Genomic DNA, 27,181 nt, shown 5'->3' on the forward strand with positions numbered 1-27,181 from the left:
GCCACAACTGTACATACAAGCTCGTATGTACTCTAAGAAGCTTGTAAAAAAATTGTTGAGCCCACAAAACGACGGGAACACTCTGTTTTATGAAATGTTACATATCCCGGTGCTTTACACATCGAAACCCAAAATGGTAGCTCGTTTGTTTCAAATTTTCTACAATATCGTACCCTTAAGATACGAGGTTGTATCGGTTATGTACATAAAATGGACCAAAAATCACCTACCCGATCCAAATGTACCAAATACCTGCCTAAATCGACCCAAAAGTATGTACCAAAAATGGCCCAAAATGGGGGTCAACGGATCGGACATACTACCCAATGTGCCCCCCTCCTCACTTACTGAGGTTGTTGTTCGGACCCAGGTTTCATTCGAGCGTTCCAATTCCAAGCTCTCAAATCAAGTATGTAATACAAACTCCGCCAATTGACAACCTTCGAATTCTAGAACTGAAAAGCCAGCTATTCCCTCAGTTCAATGTGACACGCAGAATGGACCCACCTCTCCCTCTGCTACTATCATACTTTGTGTTCTTTTCTGTCTACTGGCTCTCTCTCACTCAACCAAAACGCTCGCTGTCCCGCCAATTATCTTTTCTTCTCCAAGTCTGCACCGCTTATCCAATTTTCTGCTCTAACTTGACCACTGGAAATTCGGTTATCGATTACACGCTTGGTTCTTTCGTATTTAGCTTTCTGCTAAACGCTTTCGCATGGTCCTTCTTGACCGACGTGCCAGTACCAAAGCGGACCTCCATAAATCCAAACACCACCGAGTCGGAAACCCGTACTTATGAACTTTCCCTTGAACAAGCTGCACGACTGGTAATTTCACCACGTGGGATTGGTTGGTCTCATGAACCTACCCTAGCCCTTCCACCTCGTCCGAACGCCTTAGTATCACGTTCCCATTTCATATTGAGGCAATTGGGAATGGCATTAATGAACCTACTCATTCTCGACCTGGTCTACGCCTGCATGTGGAACGTGCCCTGTTTCCACATAGGTGGCCCAACGATCGGGGATGCCTCCTATGGATTATTGGGAAGATGTCGAAACATCCTGCTTTTTGCCATATCTGCCATCGCCTCAATGACTACCGCGTATCATTTCATATCAGCATTTTGCCTCGCTATACAAATTTCCGAACCACAAAATTGTCCTTCATTCTACGGAGATTTCACCAAGGCGTACACGCTCCGTGGGTTTTGGGGGTAAGCAACGCTGAATGAACCTTGTTTTACTTTTACCACATTCATATTCATCGTCCTTTTAACAGCCGCTCTTGGCACCAACTACTGCGTCCTGTGAGGAACACCGATCTTACTTCTGCCCTTCTCGACCATTGACCTCTTCCCTTCCGCAGATTATCATGCCATACATACGTTTTCTAGCCGCCGATATATTTCATTTCCCGAGAGGTACAAAGTGTTACGAAGTGACCATGCTCTATGCCGGATTTCTTCTGACCGGGGTCATGCACCAAGTCGGAGACTTGATGATGCATCGCAATATCTCCGCTGGAGGAAGCATCGTCTTCTTTCCGTTGCAGGCCTTTGGGATCACTCTTGAATCAATTGTGATTGGTTGTCTACCGAAGGCGACTCCTGGTTGGGTGAGAACGGCAGTCGGATATGTATGGGTGCTCTCTTGGTTCACTTGGTGTGCACCGATATATGTGGATCCACTCCTCCAGGGTGGTCTACTGGATAATGGACCTCGTTTCAGTTTGACCTCGGGACTACTGAAGGGCGAGTGGGTGCCTCAACCCGCGACCTATTCGACTAAAATCTTTTAATCTCAAAAGGGAAGGGTTCCCGAGTTGCATTTTTCCTGTTGAAAAGCAGAAGGACGAAGGAATTCCTAAACACGTAGAAACATTTCACTTGTTATTCATAGAATATAGTACTAGTACATTTGGATTTCTGTCCGTTTGTGATACCTCACCTTCGTATCAAAACTGCTGTAAGAACTGCTGAACGACTCTCCACCAGTCTTCCGTTTTATCGACCATCGGAAGATGTCCAGCGCCTTCAATTAACTCGAGTTCAACTCGACCTCCCTTCTGTTTCCAAGTGTTCTGAAGGTTAGCCATTCCCTCCGCGACCTTTCCATTTCCGTCCAGCGATCCCGCAACTAACAGCGTAGGGACGGTACTAGCAAGTATAGGACTGGGGCCTATCAAACAGCAAATAAAACATTAACAAAAGTAAAAGCCAGACTCGCAAATCGTACCTTCAAATAAATCAAACTCCATCAATGCATTCGCCCCCAGCTTAAATCCGTCCAAAGTCGTTTTCATCATCATTTGCTCCATAATAACCTCGCTCCGCGTCCTTCGATGTCCGATACCTTCTTCCTTTCTTCCAGGAGCACAAGGACTTGGATCAGGAAACCACCTCCCAACAGTAGCCCACCCCAACTCCCGCATATTCTTTCCAATACCTTCATCATCGACACCACCCCGCGAAGCTAGCTCAATTCGTTCGGTCCAAGCTTGTTTGTTTCCTGTAGGTGTCCGTGCGGATGTATCACATGCAACCACTGACCGAGCTAGGTTGGGATGGGAAGCACCAAAAGCAAGGGCCGTAGCTCCACCTTGAGAAACTCCAATAACACTATGGATAGGAGTAGGAATCTTAAGATAGTCAAGTACGTGTGAGATGTCACTCGCGAGTATGGGGATCGTGCTTGGGGCGGAGGTGCTAGCCGTTGAAGAACCGTGTCCACGCTATTTTCGAAGGAGGTTAGGAATTAATCATCTTCAAAGATATCACGAACCTGATCGTGTAAGAGAATATTAAACGTCCTATACCTTCCCAGAAGTAACTTGTTTCCTTCCCCTTCCTGAGGTTGCAATAAGTATGGAAGTGCCCAATCCCACATGCCAACATTAGTGAGTAATGAATTGCAACAGACGATCCATGGCGCATCGGGATGCGTAATGTATGTTACGACGTATGTGTGCCCGTCCCCACTAGCGAGAGGAACCTTGTATTCACTACGATCTGCGGGCCATGGCACGGCATTATCTGACATTGCCGCTACGTCAAGAGAGACCAAAAAGCGGGAAACCATGTTATAAGTGGCCGTAATAGCAGCTGCCTCTACCAGAAGATCTTGGACATCATCTTCGGAAGTAGCGCTTGCACGAAGGGCATCCTTCAATGCCTGTGTAACGCTCGGAGGGACTTGCACCGATTGCGTGCTATGATGAGCGAAAGCTAGAGCGGCAGATTGTAGTGGTGACAGAGTGGTGTTCAAGCTGGGAGGCAAGTACAAGGTATCCCGAATGACGTATAACTGTGAAGTGGTCAGGCCGTGATCACGACCGACATGCTCGTGGTGAATCCATTCAAATGCTGCTCCGTTGATTGCTGCTACTCGAAGTATCTGTACGTGAGCGGATATTGAATCGAAAAGAATAAAACTCTAGGCTACAGAGGACATACCATGAGCTCCCTAACATCATCTGAAAGCTTTCCCTGCGTTCTGATTGCTCCCAGAAGAGAATTCCATCCATCTGCAACTGGGGGAACATGCAAAAGTGCTCCGTCGAGAGGTGTGAGCCCACGAGCACCGCGACGTTCGCGTATACGATCTGCAATAGGTGATGTGTTTGGAGCGGGGAAACGACCTGGGATGAGGCGGGAGGATGGCATATCCGTAGCTGTTTCCCAACTTCCACTCTGATCATGAGAGTGGAATTCCCGGCAACGATCAGCCGACTAGTGCACTTTCTGACAAACGGAATTTTGGCGCCTGTACAGTCTGCACCGTACGTGTCAACCGCGTCCGCTCCGTTCTCAACAGTCATGACAGCCACAGCTCTCGCAATCGCGTTGCGTCCAGTAGCAGATCAGTTTACGTTCCTAACCACCACCAAGGTTCATTCAACGCTGTTTCCGTACCCATGGGCATCAACATTACACGCAGCGAGGATTTCGCTCATGTATCAAGGTAATATGAAAAAAGCTGGTCAGGAAAAGGCTATCGGATGGAAAGCATACCTCGTAGGATATCTAGTCATGGTTAGTTCGACATTTGCATCTATCTGATAACAAGTTCACATTCACTTCTAGTCCTGGGGTGGAATGCTAATTTCCCATTTTTTGCTTAATCTCCCGCCTCCTCCTTTATACTCCATACATCCCTACATAAATTACTTGGGTGTACATCTTCTCCTTACACTCGCTGTTTCCTCCTATCCAACGGTAAGCCTCTGAATGGTCGCCAATCGGCTGTTACTCACTGATTGACCAGATCCTTTCCCCACAAAACCTCCCAATCTACGACCTTGTTCTGTTCCCTCTTGACGCCGTTCTCCGTGTTAACGCCATTACATCTTCCCTTACTGTACTATCCTCAAACGTGTCTGTAAATCCGGTGCTTGTTAACTCTCCGCTCTTCCATCTCATCATTGGTGCTGTCGCATCCGCCGGAGGCGGTGTATCAGCAGGAACCTTCTCTCTGTGGACATCTCAATGGGCTTTCTCTACTCCAGTATTTCTAAGATCTACTGCAGGATGGATAGCTACACTGGATTTGTGGGGGGGAAGTGTCGTCGGTACGTTGTGTTACTTGCTAACTGTTGTATAGGGACTGCACTTAAATTCTGCCCTTAGCTCTCGTATATGGCCTATCAACCTCACATCCCGCTTTTGAGAGTTTGCGTCTATCTTTTACCGTTATTCCTCCACTTTCACCACTTGGAGCCAAGGCCTTGTGTACGATCGTACTTGGGGGTTTGTTTGGGTACCGGGTGGTGACTGCCATACCCGCTTCTGCACCCCAAAAGGTCGAAGGATTAAAGGAAGATCGGGACAAAGGTAAGGCGAAGACACAGTGATATGGTGATTCTTCCGGTATCGTTCACTCGCGAGTCCAAAGAGTGTGTAATCACGAATTACTTACCTGGAACTCTGACGACTTTCCGGTCACATCGCGTTCCGCATCATTAGTTGAGAATGGCAAATGGCAGCGGCGTCTGTGCGCGACTCCTGATCATGAGACTGCGCCCAGGGCGTAGGAACCTTGAGCTTGTGCCTGATTTCACGACATGTGCTGCAATTTTCCGGCTGCTGACTGATTATATTTTCCGAAAACCGAAGAATCCGAGGCTTAAGAACGTTTTGAAAAGTTGGGGCAGGGCAAAAGCAGTGAAGACAGGTCATAAAAAGGTGTTGAGTGTTGAATTGTATTATATTCAATTTAACAGCCTTGGTGGCACGGACCATTCGGCTCCTTGGGCGCTGAGCGCTTCTTGCCGAATCTGAGTCAGAAAGTTGCACAGCCTCATTCGCGATATGAGTCAAATCTAGGCCGCGACGCTTTGCTGTCTCTTGTTCTTTTTCCCCCAACCACCACCCTTCGAGGTTCCTTCGACGACCGCCACAGAGTTGTCGGATCCTTCGAAGAGAGTCGTATCAGCCTTTGTGAGTTCATTTTCTGCTTTCAATAACCTATCTACGTCTACCGGTCGATTTGAGTCGTCGGTCTTTTGCTTTTGTTTTTGTTTTTTCGTTGTTCCTACCTACGTCTTGCGAGTGTAGAGCCGCGAATTCTGCCATATACTTGCAAAGAACAAGTAATCATGACTCGAACGAGTTCGTCGTCCTCTGAATCCGCAACCGAGATCGAGTCATCTTATCTTCCTGGATCGGCCCATGGCAGCCCGTATCTCTCGCCGCTTTCACCCTCGTCGTCTAGTGCATCACCGCTAACTTCCTATTCAAACAATGACAGAGAGCACAGTCATCACCGGCTGCACACGTTGCCGCCCCTAGAAACTTCACAAAGTCGACTTTCAGTCCCCGCCATTTTTAACCAACAGTATTACAACAACAACACCCACCATAGCCAAGATGTTCCCCGACCGCACGTGAATAGCTCGGCTATTTCTCATTCGTCTACGGCAACTCGTCATGGACCTTCGTCGAACAACCCGCTTGATAACTCAAGCTCTTCTTCCAGCAATGTATCTTTGACCCACCCGAACTCTGTTGCTCTTCAGCAACTTGCTAACCATTATGGGATCCCTTCTGTCTTACCCAAGCCCCCTCTATCGAAATCAGCAACAAAAACTCAACAATCTCAGTCAACCCGGTCGACGCCGCCGCTCCCGGACTTCCAATATCAGTTATCCAACTATTTATCAATGTTAGCACAAAAACCTGAATCTGATCCCACCAACACTACCCCTATGTCCAACAATATCGCCGAGGACGCTTCATCAATGGATAACGACGCGGACGACGCGATGCAGAGCGTCGTACAAACTTTGATGGGTATGGACGGTTTCCTACTTTGCTCCCTGTCAGCGATGGCTCACGTGTCATCCTCCAATCTCTTTGTAGCCTCTCCGGAGTTCAACATACAGGCGATTATGGACTCTCCTGCTATTAGTTCTCCAAATTCTTTCCTCACCTCACCTTTCGACACCCCCAATCATCAATTTGATGCCTCACCCCTCATAGACTTCGCGGATACGTTCGGCGACACTTCTCCGATGGACACTCCACTGTTCGACGAGTTCAATACCTCCCCTATCGACGACAGTCCCTTCCTAGATGCTCTTAGCACACCAGTGATGGACGCCGTCGATGGAATGGAGATGTTTGCGAACGGAAGCCCCTTGTTTGATGACGGCGGCGTTGGAATGTATCAAGATCTTGAGACGAGTCTCAAGCCATCTGCCGCCCCTGAGGTGGAATGGGACAAGCTTCTGAAAATGTCTCCTCAGACCCCGAGCTTGGATCCCAGTCTCGTCTATCCTAGCCCCAGCTTACAGTCCGAGCAATCGTTCCCTGTTCCCTCGTCTAAGTCCGCTACTTCCGGTGCCACCGTTGCTCCAACTAATCGACGCAAGCAACCCACCGCCACCGGCACCCGTCGCAATATCACCCCACAGTCCCTAGTCCCTCATGATGCTCCCACACAGCCAAGGCGGTACGTTACTCCTTCCGTAACTTCGAAAAAGGAGGTCCCTGCCACATTCGCTCGTAAGAAGCGGAAAGCAGTTAGTGGTGCTGTTGCCGTCGGGGAAGATGAGTTGGATTGTGATGCGGATCTGCCCCCGCTCAAACCAGATGCGACCGAGATGGAGCAGATTGAATACAAGCGTCGCCAAAATACGCTTGCGGCAAGGAAGTCGCGGAAGCGTAAGCTCGAATATCAACAAGGAATTGAGGACGAGAACGAACAACTGAAGAACCAGGTCGAAGCCTGGAAGACTCGCTGTGAAGTTCTGAGCGGCATGTTGAAAGGTGCTGGAATTCATGTCGACCTTCAAGACCTTGGTAATACCAAGTAGGAGAGGTTCACCCCCCATATATTCCCTACCCTTTGTTATCGTGATTTACTGAAATGTCTCCTTCTCCATTTTCTGTGTATATGCTCTGTATACTTATTCCCTAAGTTTCACGGTCGTTTGTTACCATGCTCGTTTCCACTATGTTCATTTTCCAGACACAAAACCCCTTCCATCTGATTCACCTTCCACTTCCTCTTGATCACTATCCTTCTCTTCTGTTTCGATTACCTACTTTCCCTCCCCGGATCAAAATGAAACCTACCATATCTCCATATCTTTTACCAGATAACCATTCCTAAATATCGTGTCTGTAGTACGTTGTAATGTGATTGACATTTGCGATAACTGTTGCCTTCAGTCAGCTTAGGAGCGATCATACTGTAGTGGCCGCTAGCCGGTAACAACTGAGTCGGGCCGAGCAAAATCGCACGATATTTCCAGTCATTCTCGGTCACGACGACTTCCCCATCTTCATTCTTCTGCCCTTCTGCCTTGATTCTTCACTTCAGCTCTCGTCTTCCCCTTCTCATCATCCAACCTGTCTGGCATGAACTTCTTCAAGACTAAGCAACGAACCCCTCCTGATCTTGTACGAGGACTGCGTGACGCTATACCAAAGTTGGAATCGGGCGCGCCTGGCGGGGAAACGAGAAGAAAGGTGTTTATCTTCTTTCGAATGTTCAGCAGTCATCCTGAACATCTTCTATAGGCAAACGAGGAAATATCGAAGAATCTACAACAAATCAAAGGTTTGCTGTATGGCGACGGAGGTCTGCTTTCTTGCTCTTAGCGGTCGGCACGTTTGACTACATTTCTTTTTGGCTAGATCCACTCCCCGAAGTCATAGCCCAGCTGGCTCAGGAAACGTACAACACCGATCTACTTCACTTCCTTGTGCAGAACATCGCTCGTTTCGAGTTTGAAACACGGAAAGATGTCGTTCAGATATTCAACAATCTCTTGAGAAGACAGATTGGATCTCGATGGCCGACTGTTGATTACCTGGCGGGTAAACCTGAAATCATCTTTTCGACATTGGCCGGTTATGAGAATGAGGAGATCGCTCTCAATACTGGGATGATACTCAAGGAGATGTTGAGGCATGAGGCATTGTGCAAGATATTGCTCTATTCTGACAAGTACGTCCTTCTCTCTTACCAAATGCCCCCCGTGCACAACTCATCCCCCCAATTCAGATTCTACAACTTCCCACACTATATCGAGACTACAACATTCGGAATATCGTGCGATGCCTTTGCAAACTTGAAAGAAACATTGACAAGACATAAACCCATGGTTGCAGAGTACCTTGACAAGAACTACGATCGGGTACGTCATTTGAATGGCTATCTAGTTCGACTTTTTTGACTTTCTCCAAACACAACAGTTCTTCTCGTCGTACACTACCCTGATCCTCTCCGATAATTACGTGACGAAACGCCAGTCGCTGAAACTGCTCGGAGAAATATTATTGGATAGGGCGAACTTCAACGTCATGACCCGCTATATCGGAAACGAAGCCAACCTCAAAATGATGATGAACCTTCTACGCGATAAGAGCAAGAATATCCAATTCGAGGCCTTCCATGTATTCAAAGTATATTCATATCCATCATTCCCGTCTTAATGCTCACCCAATTCCCAGGTGTTTGTCGCAAACCCCAAGAAGCCACCCCAGATAGAGAGTATACTTCGAAGAAATCAAGAGAAGCTTCTCATATTCTTGAAGAACTTCCACAACGACAAAGAGGGTACGTTGCATCATTGCTCGCAAGTCACCATACATATGAAAGATCTTTGTAGATGAACAATTCAGTGACGAGAAACAATTCTTAATCGTTCAAATTCAAGGACTGTAATGAATAGTCGCCAACTGGTCTTCCAATCCTTCTAGCTTTATTCTTCATATTTATTTTTCGTTTCTTGCTTCTGTGTAATCTCTGTCTCCTGTACCATCTTCTGCAATATCTCATCGGCATTCAGCAATTTTCTTCTCCACTTGGCTTTATTCTAATCTCTCATTTAATCACATTCTTTTGTCCTATCATTGTACTGCATTGGACGGGCAGTTGATACATTTGTTTCTGTGATTCCCTCCTTTGACATACGTCTTTAATGTGTTCATATTCATTCATTGCCCACTGCTACTCGTTGAATCGTTAGTTCTGTACAACTGTTGTCGTCGCCGTCCCATGAATTGTATTAACGTGAATCTCAAGAAGGAAAGAACTTAAATCCAGATGAAAGAGGTTCTGGTGGGTATATCCTTGTTCCTTGCTACCTCTTTCAAATCCGCTCCCCCGTCGATTCGTTCAAAAACGACCGTACCACCAGTGCCAGCGACGCCAGAAGCAACCAGGTATTTGTCACCTCCGTTAGTCTGTCGGCCTATCTCCATGCCCCGGACCTGGCTTAATCCGGTAAAGATTTGTTTGATCAGCCTCAAGCCCTCGTTCTTGGTCCCTACGTTGACGTGTTCAAAGATTGCAATCGTGTCTCCCCTGGGATCGAGGGCAGAGGGATCGGTAGCGATGTTACGGTTTGACACATAGATATACGAGTTAGGGAACTTGTCTGTCCGATCTGGAATAAGAATCTCTGCAGCACCCCATTGCGATCCCGCTGGTGGGTGTGAGGGGATAATGGATGCATTTGCGATGAGAGGGGCTGTACCGTTCAGAGAGAGAGTGGGGAACTTTTGAATGGTGAGCGTAGATGCGAGTTCGTGTAAGGTGAATAAACGATCGTCTAATGTCACATTTCGTGAGTACAGTAAAACAAAGAAAGGGTGGAAGAAAAAGACTTGCCCCTGATCGCGACATGTCGTGGTCCACTGCCGGGGGGTTGGAGAATGTTTCCTGCAATTTTCCAATTGCCGGGTCCACCGTTTTCTGTCAGTCTCCAAACTTTGTCACCACCCTTATGACGATATTTATTGGTACCTGTCAAACGATCCTGAGAAAGAATAGGTAACAACCCACCAGGTCGGGTATGAGAATCTCTTGACCATGTGCTACAGCCTGGTGTGGATGCGACACTCCACCTGCTGGAGGAGGGAATGTGATCACAGGAGCGGAATCGTTGACAAATTTCAAGGGTGATGATGTCGGTATGATACGCCCGTTTCCACCATTATAATTCATTATGGCTACCTCTCCAGTGCCCAGTGCAACGGCAAATGCTGGACTTCCTCCACCAGAGGGTACTGTGTCGAACGGACCGGTAACAACACCATTCGACGTGGTGGTGTAGGATTGGAGGGCGCCATCATCTAGTTCATTTACAGCACTACCAAGTAATCAGTAAACAGTCCTGACCATCGATGAATAAGCGTACTAAAACACACTACGGTTAGTCGGGTGCGCAGTGATCCAGGAGGGGTTGACTCCAGTGGGGAAGCGCCCAGTTACTGTCAGCGACGCGTTAGTGGAGTTGAAAAGATACGAGGCAACGAATGTATCGTATCCCCCTGCAAGGATTGTGAACGAGACCATGGGTGATGGGAAGGTAGAATGTGCAATTGAATTCTTGATCTTCATCCTGTCGGATTTGTATTTATACTTTGACCCCATGTGGCTAACATTATACGGTGACGCCGTGGAAAAAAGCACGACAACATTCAAACCGGTTGGAGGCTGTCAGGCCAATTGACTTGCACACAGGAAAACGATATGCTATAAAGCGGGGTCAATCAAGTATCAGGGGTGGTGAAGCTGAAGAAGTGCCCGAAACTATACCAAGATTCCACCGAACTTGATGGAAGGAAGAAATCTCCTATAACTGTGGTGAATTTGAAAACAGCCATCCAAGCATCGTACTCACCCATGATGCAGCCTAAATCTCGGATGTAGACTACACCGGACTCCTTGATTTGTCCACGAAAAAGAAGTGGCGCTACTCAAAGATCCTGCTGGCGAACTTTCCAAGTCATGATTCTTCTTCTGAACTATCCATTTACATCTGGATACAAGCCGATCATGCATTTGTAGCATTCTCCGGACCATAAAATCTCGTTGGCTTGAGACCCGGTGCCTGAAGTGGTCGCACCCCACTGAAGGAGAGTTACAAGTGCGACAGCGTGGCGAAACTGGCACATAATTCCGGATATCATATACCATGACCGACCGACATCTGCAGAAGAAAGCCCGACTCATTGGAAGGCCTATCCCAGCGATATACGTCAAAGTCGTGGGGAAGGTGTCTTGGAAGCTGGGTAGACAGAAGAGGCCACACCGAGACACGTTCTTCAAACGGAGGACTTGGCCCATCGACTAGAAAAGACTGTTTAGCAGGCAGTCGAGACGCTGGGGCAAACGTAATTTCCTATGTGGTGGATGAGCGCGCCCCAGAAGGTCGGATTATCACACCTCCGTCGAGAACTTGCAATTGAAGATCGCTCGGGCGTTGACAGAAAGCCGCCGGAATCATTAAATTCAAGGTTGGTTCAAGCGCATCGCCACTGATGGCAAAACGTGACTGAAGAGTACAGACGGGGATTAAGTAGTACATACCTTTCGTTCTCTTTCAATCCGATGACTGAAACAACGTATCCTTGTAAATATGGCATGGCTGAGCCAGGACAGGGAATTTATTGCTCCAGACGACTCACCAACCCTGTGAATCAACTCGGACGATGCATCCGTCTAGTACTACGCCACTTCCAGGAGGTTCGTACTGCTAGACTGCACTGAAGCAGAAAAGTCCCAGGCCTTCAAAGGCGATCGTGTGTCTTGAAGTCGAAGTGAGAGTGTTTGGGGCAGTGTTGACATTGTTTGAAAGGTTCAATCGAAGTTCGTCTACCCCCTTGTGGTGGCGAGGCATGGGCGGTAGCGAGCAAGTACAGCCTGCCCAGTTTGGGCAGGATTGGCAAAGACCGTGATGCGGGGACGCATAGTTCCCTTAGTCGAGAGCGCCGAGCTCTCGGGGAGGTTTTACTACCATCAACGTTCGGTGACTGCGACTGTGGCTGAGTGTTCTCGAGACAGCTCAGCGGCGCATTTGTAGGTGAAACAACACCGTATGAATATCCCGCTTATTCGGCAAAAAAAATATACTAATACATTGGGTGACTCAGTCCGATTCTGACAGGGAGTAATAAATATAATTTAATGTATCATTAACCCGTTATTCTTCGAGGCAGTGGACAAAGCAGATCACAAGAGTGCAACAACGGACGACTGAACCTTGGATGGCGACTCAAAGTAGATCCGCGGAACTGTCAAGGGATCCAAGAGCATACGACGATTAACCGATGGCGTCCTCTTCCCTCTCTTGTTCGCAACCGTCGGCTCGGTGCAGAAGAGGCCGATGCGAAGAGAGCCGAATGAAGAAGTTCGCAAGAAAATTGAGCGACGTTTTGGAATCCTCAAACTATAGCCAGGAATATCCAGCCGAATCAGCTCTGTCGCTCATGCAGCGAGATGGTTCCTAACCCATGAAGGGACGTGGCATACTTCCTGAAAAGGGGGACACATGGTTATCATAAAACCATGCCTTGTTGAGAGAAGGCTGTTCCGCTGTCTGCGGAATCGAATTACAGGCCCCTCCGCATAGGTGTCTGTTGAGGCCACCGCAGCAGGATTGGTGTTGCATATGGTGCGCCGCAAACGAGGGTTCGAAGGGGGGAAATCCCTGGGGAAGATGATAGCTCTCGAAATGCTCGAACCGTTGACTGGCCGAATATTGAGTGCCAGGATAACCTGGCTGATAGACCTCTTGGTCGGCGTCGTGCCACGAGCGTTCAATTTGTTCGAACACGCCGTCCAGCGACGAAGAGCAGTCGGTAGGGCCTTGTTCACCGCTGGTGAAGGATCCCGAACCGGTCGAGAGTGTGGACGCGGGTGAAGCACGAAGGCAGTCTGTGTCGCCTGTGTTCGGTGCTGTCGTCGTGGAATCCCGATTAGAGTTTGTGGTAAACTTCTTCATTCGAGAGACCTCTGGGTCGTTGACAAAGACGCAAACTTTCCCTCTGGATATGCATTTCGAGCAAGGATAGACGAGGTCGCATTTGATCTTAGAGTCAGCGCAGGCCTTGGGAAAAATCAGAACTCGAACAAAAAACTGTATCAATGGGCAAAGCAATTTTACCTGACAGGATTTCTGTCTCGACCGTTGAATGTGTTGCCTACAAGGGTAAGGTGAGGGCTTGAATGGAAAAGCTGATACAGTTGTACTCACGAGTTCCCACAGGTTTTCTTGTGCCGAGATAGGAGGTCACTACGAGTGAATTCAGAACCGCATATCTAGCGTCCATCAGGGGAGAGTTCAAGAAGCATTAAGAAACACACACATACATCGCAACGATAATGACGCTGGTTGATATCTTTAGTCCTCCGTCAGCAATCGATATGCGACAGGCCAGACAGAAACTCACGGGATCGAACGTGTCTATTCAGGTGAGTCGTTCGAGTAAACTTCGCGGGACAGAACGAGCAGAATTTCGTCTACGAAAATCGGTTCAGCAGCCTAGAACGGCTATTATAGACAGGCTGATCGTACCTGCGGGAGTTTGGGTATATTGCCCCTATGTGAGCGAGTGCGGACGGGTTGCGTGAAGGTCGTCATCAATTGCAAGAGGTTACAGTGGGGGTGGGGAATATAAGCAATGATGAGAGCTGGGGTTTGAGATCTTTTTAAACAGAGTTTAGATGCTCGTGCCATGCCAAAACGGTGTTGTGATACAAACGGGCAATGTATCAAATGAATACAGTCTGATTTTTAGGTAATGGATCTACCTCCGATTTGGTTGTGGGTATTCCGGTCAAAAGCAAGCGTCCCGGCGCACGTAGTACGGCAGTCTGGTTCAAGTCTGGACTGGAGAGGACAACTTGAAGGGGATAATATGGGGCACCAAGCGCAGCAAAAGGCGACGCCATAGTTTAAAGACCGTTCACCGCCAATACTGCGGCTGATGCCAGAAAGATCGTCGAAAGTCGGTTGAGGCTTTTGCGAGGGCCAGCCTTGGCTCTAGATCGTGGTGACAGACGAGCTTGGGGTACCAGGGGATTGGAGTCGATCCTCGGATATCGGCGTCCAATGGCGTTGCAGGATGATTGACCTCGGGCAAAATGTTGACCGTCGAAAGAGCAATCAGGAACATGCTCGACACGAAGCAAGCAGACGGCGAAGGTACTGGTAATCGGGTCAACACTGGATCCATTTCACGATCAATGATAGATGACACGCTTTACTCTAGATGCGACGACTCCGGAAGGCTGATGGATTCACACAAGTGCCGAAACACCAAGGACGCGTCGCGCTTCATGTCTCTGGTTCTCCCTTTTCTCTATCTGAAATTGCGGCATTGTTGCCCTCGACTTCTTCATCGTCAATGACATCCGCCTCCTCCTCCTCCTCTCCCCCGCCCTCCATATCGACATCGCCGTCCTCGCCATCTGCAACTATCATCTTGCCTGGAGTCGCGGATATAGATTCGCCTTCCGCTGCTGCGAGCGGAATAGACGTATAAGGTGCAGATATAGATGGCATGGCCTTCTCTTTGCCCTTGGTTTTAGATGTTGTCGAACTGCTCCTGCCAGGCTTAGCACTACCACTCTTCTTCTTGTCTGTCTTGGATAAATCTCGATATGCTTTTCGGCGCATTACCTCAGACCGAGGAAGTCATTCAGTATACGGGAAACTTACCCTGAAGTTCTGCTTGTAAAGGCTCCACAAGGTCACCCAACTCTATCAATTCCAAAGCTTTGAGGACATCAGACGCAGATATGCTCTTGTGTTGTTTAGATTGTGCCACGTCGTGCGCCCTGTGTATATCGATGTATCAGGTCAAGACGCGTCAGTGAAGACAATATCAATGTGCATTCCAGAGAAATACTTGCGTGGCAGCTGACAAAATTATCATTCAACTACGCGAATGTACTATTTAGACGCGAGATCGCACCCAAGTAGTTGATGAAAACCGTCGAACCTTTCACCAAGGATAGTATCGCCTCTTTTTGGAGTTTCGTGTTCTCGGGAACCTAGAGACGGTCATACATACACTGAACGGGCGAAAATTTACGAGGCCGCGTACAGCTGATTTCGCAATTTTCGTGACTATACTCTTTGGCAATTCAAAATTGTCTAAGCCCTCTGATACCAATTCTTGCTGAGCCTGAGCTGATATTGGACCTGGGTTGTCTTTCCGTGGCATGTCGAAGTTGTATGTATGTAGAGGTCCAGCGTGGAGAAGGGGATTAAGGAGTTTTATTACCTAATGGCCACCTGCATCTCATAGACCACTCGATACTTATTATAATCGAATAACAATGGTTTGTAGTTCATCTTTGACATCGGGAAAGGTTCATACGAGCTTCGACAACTTTTATTTCATGGGCGGGAATCGACTGGCGATGGTGGTGTCAAGCCCGGCCCCTTATAAATTCGAAAGACATAAATTCGTGATCACATATCTGAGGGGCCCTCCTCAAATTCCTCAGAATCCGCTTCCTCCATTTCGTTGTCTTCAGAAACCTCGCCCTCTTCATCCATATCTTCCATTTCAGCGTCAAGATCTTGTGTTGTATCAGCATCGTCCCCAGAAGGAGGTCCTCCATTTCCAGATTCTCCTGTTTCCGAGGCCCCTTCTGACTCCTCGTCTGCCTGTAGTAGGGAAAGGAAACAATTTAAGAGTAGGCTAGATCTACACGAGGAAAATGTTACACACATCGTTCTTCTCCTCTTGTATAGTGAGTGTTCTTCCAATCGGAATCATGTAAGTATATCCACGGTTACGAATGCTAATGTTCTATTCAGCAGAAAGGTCAGTCTTTAGATCGGACATAGGGTACATGCAACTCACGAGGTCTTCCAGTTCTTTTTCTTCGTCGCTCAATTCGTTCATTTCGCGTTGCAAGTCGCGTCGCGCTTTGAGGTTTCCATAGTTGCCTTTACCACAAGCTGGTAGTGGAACAGGATGCGGCTGAGGGGGGTCTACAAGTAGCCTAGGAAACACTTGTGGCCTAGGAAGTACAGTTGGGGTGGCTACGGACATGGGTTCACACACGTGATAACGGGATCATGTGATGTTGAAATGGATAACGCGAAGCGCGTAAGTTTGGCGTTGTTTACATGCGACAACTTTGACCGGCGACCAGACGTCTGTCGCCATTATGGCACCTCTCTCCACACCTTCGTCCCTCTTGACATCTCTCCTTGATTCTCTACATTCTCATCTACAGACTCAAACGCAACTATTACCTACCCTGCATGCACAACTCGGTCTACCTGCGACTGCACTCGAGGATGAGCTAAGGGTGCTTAGAACCAAACTTATGAATGGCGTTGAATCGCAGATTGATCTCAGAAAGAAAGAAGTGGAAGGTTGGATGCACAAATGTGATGTAGTCGAGACGGAATGTTTACGGTATTCCAAAGCTTTGGGTGGAAACATCAAGGCCACGGGGAGCAGTGTTGGGGAGCTGAGGAAGGAGATCGTTTTACCGAAGCGGTACGAGATAGGACTGGAATATCAGGAGAAGCTAAGACAGGTAAACTTGTACTCATTGAGATGTCTATGGTGTTCGGAATCTAATCGACCTTTCAGTTATACCACACCAAACTCGAGCAACTCATGAATCTGACAAACCGTCTCAATGCCTTGGCAAAGACCCTGGATTCGGATTTCTTCAGTCTGGATATTTTAGAACCGACACTAGTGAAGGGCGACAGCGCTGATAATCCGCATAAAGATGTCACCCCAGAGCGGTTCTCGAAGCTAGAAAAAGAGCTCGTGCGGGGTAAAAGCGAGACTGTAAGGCATTTCCTTTCCTTTCTGACATCGTTTCTCAACCTGTCGTAGAGCAAACGTTTACACCATCTGGCGGAAACATTTGAGGAAATATATATCCTTTACATGGAATTGGGGATGGTCCCTCCTACCTTAGAAGATCTAGAATCTGCTCCTTCCCCTGCGCCCCATTCCTCCTCTTCATCAGCTGTATACCTTCAACCCCCACATTACCCCTCCGACCCCTTCACACTGTCTGTATCGACTCCAACCCCACCCTCGCGTTCATCCTCAAGGTCCGAGTCATTATTGCTTGCACAGGATGATTGTACTGTATCTGATGTCGGTCATCAACGTACTTTCGCGACTTTCGTTGCAACTATCGAAGAGGCCGAGTCTGAAGGAGGTATAAACACTGCTAGGTTGACGGCATCTTCGTCCCATCACGTCCCTCTAGGCCTTCATAACGTCGAGCCTTCACCATCGTTGTTGAGCTGGGCTCACACGCTACAATCGTCGCTTGACGATATGAAACGTCGACGAGAAGCACATATTCAAGCCATGTTCGATCAATTGGACGGGTTATGGCGAAGGCTTGGCGTTGCGGAGGAGGATATGGAGGCATTTGTGGAAGTGAATAAAGGTACAACTGAGGAATGCATAGCTGGGTACGAAGAAGAGCTGGAGAGAATGCTGGAGCTGAAGAGAGAGAGAATGGGTGTCTTTGTCGCTAATGCCAGGGATGAGATACAGAGATTATGGGATGACCTGATGACCGGGGAGGAGGAAAGAGGGGCGTTCGGGGCATTCGCTGACGGTAATCGCCTCTCTTTCTCGCGGCCGGAACAAGGCTAATTGATCGCTTTGGTAGATGAACACACGGAGGAGCTCTTGCTCATACACGAGGAAGAGATACGAAAGCTGAAGGAGGAAAAGAGAATAAAGGCGCCATTACTCGCAGGCATCCGAAAGTATTTCGATATCTGCGAGGAGGAAAAAGAGCTCGCCGCCGCCGCCAACGACCAGACAAGATTAATGGGTCGAGGGGCGCGAGATCCAGGTCGGCTTCTTAGGGAAGAGAAGATGAGGAAGAGAGTGATGAAAGAAAAGCCAAGAGTGGGTACTTTTCTCTTTGTACGCAATAGGACTTTGATTAATCGATCGTTCAGCTGGAGCAAGATCTCTTAACGGCTGTCCCCGCCTGGGAAGAAGAAACTGGACGCCCTTTCCTCGTACAGGGGGAGAGCATTTTGCGCATCCTGATGGAGACCATAAGTGCAGCGGATAAAGAGAACTCAAGCAAGCGTACAAGCCGCCCAGGCGGGCCACCCCCCTTGAGGGCTGGTTCCGTACCTCCGAGGGCGACCACGCCCGTAAGCCGGATGGGCGGTGGTAAAGGAGTGGTGACACCCGCTGTCAGGCCTGCGCCAGGTGGAGCAAGCTCAATGCCCAATAAACGAATGAAGATGAATGACAGTGGCGATGAGGCTTACGGAAGGAATGGGGGAAGAGCACCTTTGGGTACCTCTCGAGGCAACAATCAGAGTACGACTTCGCTTGGTGTCAGTCAGCGACGAGATGTGTCACCCTCAAAGATTCCCGGTAGTGGACGAGCGTCTCAGAACACAGGTGCCACTTCCTCATTACCCCGTCCAGTGTCGGTAGCGATGCCAGTCCCGAAACCTGGGACCCAGCATCACGCTCTCGGCCATGGTAGGTTACCTACAGGTGGCGTGTTCTCTTTTGCTTCGTCCTCAGCTGCATCCTCGTATAGTTCAGGAGGGTTTCCGGCTGGAATACGGACTGCGTCCAGTTACGGTGGTGGGAGCTCTATGAACCGTGGATACGTCTCGGGAGCAACAAGGCACCCTAGTGAAGGAATGAAATCCTCTTACATAGAAAGAAATTCTAAGGCCGCAAGAGTGAGAAGGGAGAGCTTCAAACCCCGACCAAGTATGGAAGGGCACGAAGTGGCAGGTACAAGATGGACGCGCGGATTTATCGGAGTGAAGGAGGAAGAGGAGGATAGTTGTTAGCAGGTTATTTATTAGGGCGATGACATCCTTCTATTCTTATGTATATGACTCCATCTCCTTGCCCGTTTTCTGCTGATACCGTTTATACCTTGCTCGAATATTTGTGTACGTTAGTAAACAGCATGGTACTTACTTCTCTGTATAGATGTAGCCCTTTCTTTTCTGCCCGCAAGGCATGGTCACTCCGAGTGCTGTGCTGCACGGCTCTTTGATCAACTGCGCCCGAGGCTCAGGTAATGCGGAGCGTGAGAAGTTCCACACACGCAACCCTTCCCAAACGTCAACCACTCTCAATATCGTTTGACACGGTGAGCAGCGACAGAGTCTCTTCATTGTCGTTTTTTCCAAATATCAACGTACATTTTCTTTTTCCTAGACTCTAACACCCACATAATGTCAGTTGCCTTCCACCCATCCTATGACAGCATCCTCGCTCAAAGTCATTCCAACCTACCATTCTGATTTATTTCTAGGTCTACTGAACCTTACGACCCCTACGTTCCTCGCAATGGCCCTTCCTCAAACCCAGGCTCCAGCCAAGGCACCGCAAAGACAGCTGCAATTCAACAACAAATTGACGACACAGTGGGCATAATGAGGGAAAACATAACCAAAGTTGCTGAGAGAGGAGAAAGGTTGGATTCGCTGCAGGATAAGACAGGTTTGTCTTATTTCCACATTTCTGTATCGTCATTTTCCACGCGGGGTGTTCGCAATGAGGCTCAGTTGTGGCATCAGGCTGCCACGAATACAACCCTTCGCTCCCGTTTTAGACAATTTCCTTTAACTCACTTTTTTCTGTTCAGACAACCTCGCAGTGTCAGCTCAAGGTTTCCGCCGTGGAGCCAACAGAGTCAGGAAGGTCGGTCGTTTCACATTCTGCCAACAAACTTTAATTAACTTTTTCCCTTAGAATATGTGGTATGTAGAATTCATCGGTCTTGAGGATTCCGAATCATTAACGACACTCCTTTTTGGTCCGAATATCTAGGTGGAAGGACATGAAGGCAAGTTGACTTGCTACCGTCTCTATCCCATATCTTACCAATTTCCACTCACAGATGCGCATCATCATCGGAGTCGCAATTGCTGTGATAATTGTCATCATAGTGGTCTCCATCGTCAAAGCAACGCAAAACAAGTAATTGCCTAGCTAACCACTGCGTTATAGTAGACCTTTGCCAATTTACGTTCGCGACCTAATTCTCTTCCTTGATTCCGTCGTTTGTGTGTCTTTATATACTTATTTTTGCGGAGCTTCTTTACCTTCAACCACGACTTCGTGACCAGTTGAAATCAACCCACCCCATGGACTTCACTATACTTCTTTCTGCTGTTGTAGTACCTTATGCATCATGGTCTTCATCATGATGATTTCTGTTGCCCGTTATACAGCTTCTTTATTCAGAAATGGATTGACTGGAGAAGCTTCGCTCTAGCGAAAAATTACGCACGGTCGTTCGATGACGGTGCTTTACATAATAGGATGAAGAGAGTGAAATTCTTGTGAACAAAAAAGTAAGGAGAAAACGAAGGAGGTTACTACTCATACATAATGACCGCGTATATCGTAAATCGGAAACGGAGGTAATACAGGTTGTCCAAGTCCATACACACAGGAAACGAAAGAAGAAGTGGGCAAAAACAGAAGATAATGAATACACTGACAGTTTTGAGTCTAGCGCAACGATCACGATCTCAACAGCCCTACCCTACTCCAATACCCTACCCACTTATCAACGTCTTCCTTCCCTATCTGCTCGAGGGTATCGAGCCAAGGGACTGTCTCCACGGCGTTATTTGTTTTCATCGGAGTGAAACCAAATGCTTCAGAGTCTGCTGCACTCGGTAACCTCGCGCTTCGATAGAAATGTAACAATGATATGGCTGGGTTGGATAAGGAGGATGAAGATGGACCGGGAATAGATGAAGAGGTAGTTGCAGACGCCTCTAGTGCATTCAGCCACTCTGAATATCGGACCAGAGGAAGGCTAAGAAGTTCTCCTAGTCTCTCCATCATTGGAGAGGCAGGAACTGGATGTGGATGAACGAGATGGATGAACTTGACGTTGTCCGTGGGTGAAATCTCTGGGGGAAAAGAAATTGGTGGCGACATGTCTTGTGTCGATGGTGATGGTTGTCCGTGGCTCCCATCGGAATCTGTAAATTCTAGAGAGGACACAGAGGAGTCGGACGAGGCACCAGGCGAGTAGGGGATATCGTCTGTCGAGTCAACATCCATATCATCGATATCTTCAAAATCGCTTCGACTGCACGTCAGGCTTCTGCGTATATCATTCAAAGCATTCGCAGCATGGTGTGCTGGTATCCATGAAATATACTGGAGAATGAATGGTGAGTTTACCGAATAAAAGTCATGAATAACCATGAACGTACTCCTTGCGCCTGTGGTAAGCACCTCAAGACTGGTCCAGATGCAACCAGTGTTGGGAACCACTCAGCGGCAGACCAGCTGCCATCGAGTCCACCACATATCTGTCCTATCCGGACGATGCATGGCCTCAGTGTAGTCTGCTCCGCCGCCTTCACAAGGATCTTTTCCGCAACCCACTTTGATTCGGCCTGTACGAAGGGGGGCACAGAGGTTATTCTTGGGCAACAATAACTCAATTGAGGACTTACATAACCAGAACCAATTGCTGTAGCAGGACGTGAATTGAAGGCTTCAGGTGCTATGGTCCCTCCAGTCCAATCTGATTTGATGAACTGTCATTATAGGTGCTTCCTCCGCGCCGACAAAATGTAACCTACTGTTGAACACATTGACACTGCTGACAAAAAGTAGCCGAGGAGGTGTTTGATGTGGTGAGCTCAGCGCCAGATCTGCCAAGCGCCTAGTGCCCGCAATCAAGGGCTCCATTGTGCTTAGAGCAACATTGAAGTTGACGTTCCAGGCTACCCATCAATTAATCATGTCAGCACCGATCCGAAGGAACGTAGAGTGCAGTTCAAAGAACGTACCTGCGTGTATAATGCAAGTTATACTGGAGCGGACCTCTTCGAAAATGGCGTTTTGCAAACCAAGGTTGTCTAATGCAGCATCTCCTTCCAAAAGGACGAGCTTATTGGAATTGAGAATGTTGAAATCCAGACCACGCTCGCTCAAGCGCGCAGACTGGCGCAGATAGACTGATCGAGCGCCCCTTACATCCTGACGGTTCAGTGCATATACTTTTGACACTGCTGGATCTTTGATGAGGCTTTCAAGAATGTATGTTCCAAAGGAGCCTGTAATACAACCATCAATCAACAAGCAACGAGAGATAGAAGACAGCAGCGGGTACCTGTACTCCCGGTCAAAAGCACGACATCCCCGGGTGGTGGTGATGACGACGAGGAAGCAGTGGGCGAAGGCTGGTGTGTTGGGAACGAAGAGCCATACTTCAGGGCTAATCCCTCCATCTCCGATATCTTCCCCGATAGCATCGCCAAAGCAACGGACGAATGTCCATAGTGAACGATCTGGGCAATGTATGTGCCCAGACGCCTGATAGTAGGATTGAAATACACAAAATTGTGTGGTATCTGGCGTGTGGATACTTTCATCGCTCGACGGAGACTCTGGAATAACGCCATTCGAACTTGTGTCGCTTGCACGCTGAGATCATTCATCAGTATCATGGGATAGCTGTTGGAAGGCCGTATTCACCTGTCACAACCGGCTTGGAAGATATCCATATCGTCCCCTAATGGTTGCATCAAAACGGTATGTACTGCCATCCTCGCTACGTTCGTGCATTCCTCAACACCCCAGGCCTCTGGCGTTGTGATCTCCGGAAGTCCTTGATTCGAAACTTCGCTTAGTCCATATGATTTTTCAATCTCGGGTGCATAGTGGGCGAGAATGTCTTTCCTCTTCGGGGTTTGTTTCATCGTGTATATGAAGGGTTTACTGGGCTTGGTAACCAGAATCATCTCCTTGAAAATTCGAGAATATATTGGCGACATCTCATTGGCTTCCTGCACGGCAGGCCTAAGTTGCAGGTTAGTGAATCATTTGTTGTCAGGGAACTTGAACCCCATACCATATTTCATTACGATATTTTTCCAGGTCGGCTTCATTGTCCGGGTCAAAAACACGAGTGGGCGCTGGCTCCACAAGGATACCAATGTGGTTGCGACCCTGGCCGAACACGAGACACGAGCGGACCAACGGGTGCCGAGATATTGCGGATTCTGTCAAAAAAAGATTGAGCTTGAGAAACACGAGGATCACTCAGTCGTACCGATGGGAAGTGTGTTAGTCTATTATAAAAAGATTACGCTCAGAGCGCCCAATTATCGATATCTGCGGGACACACACCTTGGTTCCAGTTGAGAGGATAATCTGTTCATCAGCCCTCCCGCATACCCGCCAGAGATCGGGGACGGTGGGATGCTTTGTGATGAGATCATTGGTGTTGTACCCACGTTCACCGTCGTACTCGACATTGATTACATCCAGGGTACAGCACGGACTTTGCTGAAGTTGTGGCGTGTCAGTGAGCAGATGCTCCACGAACCAACCAATGGGGGAGCTTACCATCATAATCAACTGATACACGTCCTCAGAGTGGGGGACCAACTTGGGTTTTACATGAGGAGAAAACTGTGCAGTATTAGCCGTCTAATCAAAACACGGGGGTGTAAATCGTAAATTACCTTGAAGTATTCCCATTCTTTGGGCGCTGGACCCTCTGAAAACCTCGGGGTTAGCGTCTGCGCCGTGATCACGTAAAGTCACTCACTGGGAACAAAGACTGAAGCACATCCGATTTCCGTACTGGTCATTCAATGTTTAATGAACAGGGGGGAAAGGAGATCGGGAGATAGATACTGACGCTCCATAGAAGGAATTAATTTGAATACCATAAGAAATAGCGAGGTCACCAGACTCCTTACGAAGAGGAGCGCCCGCAAAGAACTGTTCCTCTTTGAGTCACAAGAAAGGGTAAAAGTGATGAACGTATTGCGTACTATGTGACTGAAGCCTCTGAGTTCGGCCGCTTGCTCGGGGTCTTTAACCCAAGCCTGGTCAAGTAGTTAGACCTCGGGAATAAAAGACTGGTTTGGAAAGCTTACCTCGATAAACGCGGGAACGCACAGAATTATTGAGGAAGAGGTAGCCAAAGCACCACCTAAAACACGCTCCGGAGTTGGGACCGGAGCGTCGACGGTGGGAGGAAATGTTGCTACGGTAATGCCGGAGATAGGCTTATGTTGAAAGAAAAAACGTCCATCAGAAACTCTGACGGCGTTAAGAGGGTGTTCAGTACTCACTGCCCAGGTTATGCAAGTTGCACCAAGGGCGTCTAACGTTGAACGTCAAGATCAGTATCAAGTCGCAATGGTTATAACAACCCCTCGCTCACATGGCAATGTCAGAGAGTGATAGGATATGATTGTACCGCATAGATCTGTCTCCCCAAAATCTAACAAGACACGATTATTGAGAGACATAACAGCTGCTGTGGAGAACATTCACTCACAAGGAATCATTCCCCATTGCAAAAGGGTCTGTTGTGAAAAGTAAACGGGTTTAGGGAATGAAGTGGTCCCTGGATAATCATCATCAGTCGATCCTGACTGAATACAAAGTTTTGTGACGTACCCGATGAATGGAGAATGAGGCCACCATGTTTAGGGTGTGGATGAGGCATAGGAGGGAGCGGGACGAAGGGCGCGTCCGGTGGCAAAAAGAGGGCATCGAACATGGGCATCGTATGGACACTCATATAAGATCCCACTGGACCGTCGATGGAAGGTTGAGCGCAGGTTGCTGCAGCCAGACGTTGATTTGTAGAAGTCTCTCCAACAAACATGTACTTGACTCTGGTTGTTCTGACGAGATGGGCGATACCGACAGCAGAGTTTCTGGTTGATATTGGAAATGCTTGATAGCCAGCGCGCATGATGCCGGCGACAAGAACGAAGTTAGTGATGAAATCTTGGGTAGCTGGTGAGCAACGCTGGGTTGTACGATTGAAACATGTAACGCACCACAAGTGGAGAGAATTGCGACGACTGTAGAATTCTTCTTCTTATCCCCCGGACGAATATGACCTTCAACTAGTCTTGCGGCAGTATGTATTGCACGAGCGAGGAGAGACCAAGTAATTGTGCGAAGAGTAGAGTTTTCATCGTAAACGAAGACGGGATGATTTGGGCTGTTCTGACCAAGATAATCGTAGATTTCTGGAAGAAAGAGAGAGCCGTCGACGGGCGGTGGGGAGAAGGTAGAGCTATGAGAGCCTTGAGGAGTAGGGAAGGCCATGGTGGTTGGGAAGAAGGAAATCGAAGGTGAGATGGCGGAAGAGTGATTTATACATAACTTTGACTGAGGGGCCTGATGGCGAATGGGCGTTGTGTGATGGGCGCCTTGTGAGCGAACACTACCGGCGCGCCCGGAACATGAGGTCTGACGTTCAATTGTTGGCCTGCTCACCGCCCAAAACCGATTAAGAGTCATGCCAGCGCGCACAGAATCTGCAATAACCATTACACACGGATCAACATGCTGGCATGTAGTAAGTACTACTAAGTATCCTCATCGACCTCCCTTGCCTCCCTTCATCTGTTGTTTCGATACCTTGGGGGCAGTCGTCGTTGTCGCAGGGCGAGATCCCTGATCGTGTATTTCAGTACAAAAAAACAGCAGAAAAAAAACAAAACAAACCTTGGCTTTCTTGCTCTCCTTCTCCTTCTTCTCAGTCTTTGCCTTGGTAATCGCAGCTAGCCTTTGTTGAGAACGCACAGCGGCAGTTTGGTTACGCTTAGCAGCGATAGCAGCAAGATCTGCACCAACGATGCCCCGTTGGTGTTTCACTGTCCGCCGGGACCGCTTCTTGGCGACCTCTTCCGTGATGCCCTTCTTGTGCATCCGACGGTAAACCTGCGTCCAAGCATGCTTACGTGGGTTCTGTTTCTGTAAAAACAGAGATGCGTTTTTTGAGCTGGCAAACCGGAAAACCTGCACTGAATGTCAGTCAATTTCAACCCATAAGCTAAAGTTCACGAACTTTGCTGTCGCCGCGGACGAAGAGTTTCCCCTTGCTGGGGTAGATACGGTAGCCGGAGAACGAGTCAATTTCGACCTTCTGTACTCATCGCAATGCGAAATTAGGTCTGAATTCATGTGTGAGTATCGCAAGGCACGCACCATCTACAAGTGCAGAAGTAAGCACCAGGATAATCAGCGTGTCGTTCCAGTAACAAGAGTTGAACGTTATCCAATCTCTCCCAACATAATCCATCACCAAATCTGTACGATTTTGATCACAGAGATTGGTAGAGCTTGGATAACGGATTCCCTAATGCTCGAACGGCATAGATTTAAACTTACCTCGATAAATTTTCTTGCTGGTCGTTGTGTTGTGCGTTACCCACCGAAATCACTGCTCAACCAGTGTTTGGTCATGTTTGGCTTCGGACTTTACGGGGTGCCAAATCTGGAGATTCTGGTGACGTTACAAATCCTATATATAGTGGGACAAAGAGACCTGATTATCAGCGATTATCAGCGATTATCTCCAAAAAATGATCTATGCGACAGGACCAGGGTAAATTAAAGCGGAGATCGAAATTTCCTGCGTGCACGACAATGTCCCCTCCCTTTGAGCTACAGTAACGTAGTATTTTTCATGTTCCTGTTTATTTATTCCTACTGTTATCTGACATGCATCTATACTTCAACTGTTATGAGATGTAACTTTTATATTCCCACACACTTTTTTGGTAATAATTTGTCATCTCTCACTGTCTCCTCTCCCCTTCTCTAACTGTACTGTTTTTCCACAGGTTACAGGTTTTTCTGTGCATGGGACAGGGAGGGAATGGGGTAGGCCACCCTGTACAAAGTTCTGTACACAGTACAAGTCCTCCACCTGCTATTTATGTCACCCACTATACAACATGTACTGATTTGGCACAGAATACTTTCCCCATGGGTTTGTACCTGTAAAATGGGATAGAGCATGGCCATACCTGCAGATAGGGAAGTTGGAACAGCACGGGTTGGTGGGTTTTCCTGTGCATGGGATGGGGCTGGAATGGATTAGTCACCCTGTACAAGTCCCATACCCACCATACTTTTTTCCATGGG

General features: G+C 48.1%; 13 protein-coding genes across 13 annotated transcripts; 6 read left to right on the forward strand and 7 right to left on the reverse strand.

The window, feature by feature from the left end:
• Positions 1-336: 336 nt before the first annotated feature.
• E1B28_005993 (uncharacterized protein) lies at positions 337-1,803 on the forward strand (the record flags this gene model as incomplete). The annotated part of the gene is made up of 4 exons (XM_043150599.1): positions 337-409; positions 464-1,219; positions 1,285-1,312; positions 1,372-1,803. The coding sequence occupies exons 2-4, from the start codon at positions 498-500 to the stop codon at positions 1,801-1,803; spliced, it is 1,182 nt and encodes a 393-aa protein (XP_043011688.1). The 5' UTR covers positions 337-409; positions 464-497.
• Positions 1,804-1,872: 69 nt separating this feature from the next.
• On the reverse strand, positions 1,873-3,747 carry E1B28_005994 (uncharacterized protein). Its single transcript, XM_043150600.1, has 4 exons — positions 3,458-3,747; positions 2,787-3,398; positions 2,241-2,736; positions 1,873-2,183 (listed from the first exon to the last, which is right to left on the reverse strand). Exons 1-4 carry the CDS (start codon positions 3,665-3,667, stop codon positions 1,960-1,962), a joined length of 1,542 nt encoding a protein of 513 aa, XP_043011689.1. The 5' UTR covers positions 3,668-3,747; the 3' UTR covers positions 1,873-1,959.
• A 32-nt stretch (positions 3,748-3,779) lies between these two features.
• E1B28_005995 (uncharacterized protein) lies at positions 3,780-5,183 on the forward strand. Its single transcript, XM_043150601.1, has 4 exons — positions 3,780-4,036; positions 4,088-4,219; positions 4,269-4,572; positions 4,631-5,183. Exons 1-4 carry the CDS (start codon positions 3,821-3,823, stop codon positions 4,852-4,854), a joined length of 876 nt encoding a protein of 291 aa, XP_043011690.1. The 5' UTR covers positions 3,780-3,820; the 3' UTR covers positions 4,855-5,183.
• Positions 5,184-5,346: 163 nt separating this feature from the next.
• Positions 5,347-7,674, forward strand: E1B28_005996 (uncharacterized protein). The gene is made up of 2 exons (XM_043150602.1): positions 5,347-6,292; positions 6,362-7,674. Exons 1-2 carry the CDS (start codon positions 5,599-5,601, stop codon positions 7,315-7,317), a joined length of 1,650 nt encoding a protein of 549 aa, XP_043011691.1. The 5' UTR covers positions 5,347-5,598; the 3' UTR covers positions 7,318-7,674.
• Positions 7,675-7,775: 101 nt separating this feature from the next.
• On the forward strand, positions 7,776-9,542 carry E1B28_005997 (uncharacterized protein). The gene is made up of 7 exons (XM_043150603.1): positions 7,776-7,975; positions 8,027-8,087; positions 8,144-8,456; positions 8,514-8,646; positions 8,705-8,914; positions 8,963-9,068; positions 9,121-9,542. Exons 1-7 carry the CDS (start codon positions 7,865-7,867, stop codon positions 9,174-9,176), a joined length of 990 nt encoding a protein of 329 aa, XP_043011692.1. The 5' UTR covers positions 7,776-7,864; the 3' UTR covers positions 9,177-9,542.
• A 5-nt stretch (positions 9,543-9,547) lies between these two features.
• On the reverse strand, positions 9,548-12,152 carry E1B28_005998 (uncharacterized protein; the record flags this gene model as incomplete). The annotated part of the gene is made up of 8 exons (XM_043150604.1): positions 11,927-12,152; positions 11,829-11,868; positions 11,140-11,776; positions 11,055-11,091; positions 10,654-10,991; positions 10,299-10,605; positions 10,125-10,236; positions 9,548-10,065 (listed from the first exon to the last, which is right to left on the reverse strand). The coding sequence occupies exons 5-8, from the start codon at positions 10,887-10,889 to the stop codon at positions 9,548-9,550; spliced, it is 1,173 nt and encodes a 390-aa protein (XP_043011693.1). The 5' UTR covers positions 10,890-10,991; positions 11,055-11,091; positions 11,140-11,776; positions 11,829-11,868; positions 11,927-12,152.
• Positions 12,153-12,744: 592 nt separating this feature from the next.
• On the reverse strand, positions 12,745-13,977 carry E1B28_005999 (uncharacterized protein; the record flags this gene model as incomplete). Its single annotated transcript, XM_043150605.1, has 6 exons — positions 12,745-13,347; positions 13,405-13,441; positions 13,495-13,559; positions 13,611-13,639; positions 13,691-13,760; positions 13,816-13,977. The coding sequence occupies 6 exons, from the start codon at positions 13,975-13,977 to the stop codon at positions 12,745-12,747; spliced, it is 966 nt and encodes a 321-aa protein (XP_043011694.1).
• Positions 13,978-14,577: 600 nt separating this feature from the next.
• E1B28_006000 (uncharacterized protein) lies at positions 14,578-15,469 on the reverse strand (the record flags this gene model as incomplete). The annotated part of the gene is made up of 5 exons (XM_043150606.1): positions 14,578-14,906; positions 14,962-15,080; positions 15,156-15,162; positions 15,218-15,296; positions 15,350-15,469. The coding sequence occupies 5 exons, from the start codon at positions 15,467-15,469 to the stop codon at positions 14,578-14,580; spliced, it is 654 nt and encodes a 217-aa protein (XP_043011695.1).
• Positions 15,470-15,618: 149 nt separating this feature from the next.
• E1B28_006001 (uncharacterized protein) lies at positions 15,619-16,309 on the reverse strand (the record flags this gene model as incomplete). Its single annotated transcript, XM_043150607.1, has 3 exons — positions 15,619-15,918; positions 15,983-16,063; positions 16,118-16,309. 3 exons carry the CDS (start codon positions 16,307-16,309, stop codon positions 15,721-15,723), a joined length of 471 nt encoding a protein of 156 aa, XP_043011696.1. The 3' UTR covers positions 15,619-15,720.
• Positions 16,310-16,427: 118 nt separating this feature from the next.
• On the forward strand, positions 16,428-19,080 carry E1B28_006002 (uncharacterized protein; the record flags this gene model as incomplete). Its single annotated transcript, XM_043150608.1, has 5 exons — positions 16,428-16,805; positions 16,862-17,068; positions 17,117-17,861; positions 17,916-18,160; positions 18,214-19,080. 5 exons carry the CDS (start codon positions 16,428-16,430, stop codon positions 19,078-19,080), a joined length of 2,442 nt encoding a protein of 813 aa, XP_043011697.1.
• Positions 19,081-19,339: 259 nt separating this feature from the next.
• SYB1 (SNAP receptor, synaptobrevin) lies at positions 19,340-20,469 on the forward strand. The gene is made up of 7 exons (XM_043150609.1): positions 19,340-19,388; positions 19,457-19,475; positions 19,554-19,741; positions 19,887-19,942; positions 19,994-20,001; positions 20,072-20,087; positions 20,142-20,469. Coding segments are annotated over exons 2-7 (354 nt in total). The 5' UTR covers positions 19,340-19,388; positions 19,457-19,473; the 3' UTR covers positions 20,226-20,469.
• On the reverse strand, positions 20,470-25,453 carry E1B28_006004 (putative NRPS-like protein biosynthetic cluster). Its single transcript, XM_043150610.1, has 21 exons — positions 25,081-25,453; positions 24,692-25,027; positions 24,570-24,638; positions 24,453-24,512; positions 24,361-24,392; positions 24,163-24,294; positions 24,058-24,111; positions 23,922-24,004; positions 23,829-23,863; positions 23,743-23,777; positions 23,624-23,689; positions 23,405-23,563; positions 23,328-23,346; positions 23,127-23,277; positions 22,751-23,074; positions 22,386-22,699; positions 22,063-22,329; positions 21,853-21,996; positions 21,724-21,794; positions 21,478-21,663; positions 20,470-21,421 (listed from the first exon to the last, which is right to left on the reverse strand). The coding sequence occupies exons 1-21, from the start codon at positions 25,352-25,354 to the stop codon at positions 20,771-20,773; spliced, it is 3,462 nt and encodes a 1,153-aa protein (XP_043011699.1). The 5' UTR covers positions 25,355-25,453; the 3' UTR covers positions 20,470-20,770.
• An 85-nt stretch (positions 25,454-25,538) lies between these two features.
• E1B28_006005 (uncharacterized protein) lies at positions 25,539-26,477 on the reverse strand. The gene is made up of 4 exons (XM_043150611.1): positions 26,240-26,477; positions 26,100-26,177; positions 25,757-26,050; positions 25,539-25,705 (listed from the first exon to the last, which is right to left on the reverse strand). The coding sequence occupies exons 1-4, from the start codon at positions 26,240-26,242 to the stop codon at positions 25,628-25,630; spliced, it is 453 nt and encodes a 150-aa protein (XP_043011700.1). The 5' UTR covers positions 26,243-26,477; the 3' UTR covers positions 25,539-25,627.
• Between the last annotated feature and the right edge of the window lie 704 nt (positions 26,478-27,181).

Source organism: Marasmius oreades, chromosome 3 (assembly GCF_018924745.1).
Source record: "Marasmius oreades isolate 03SP1 chromosome 3, whole genome shotgun sequence".
Lineage (NCBI taxonomy): Eukaryota > Fungi > Basidiomycota > Agaricomycetes > Agaricales > Marasmiaceae > Marasmius > Marasmius oreades.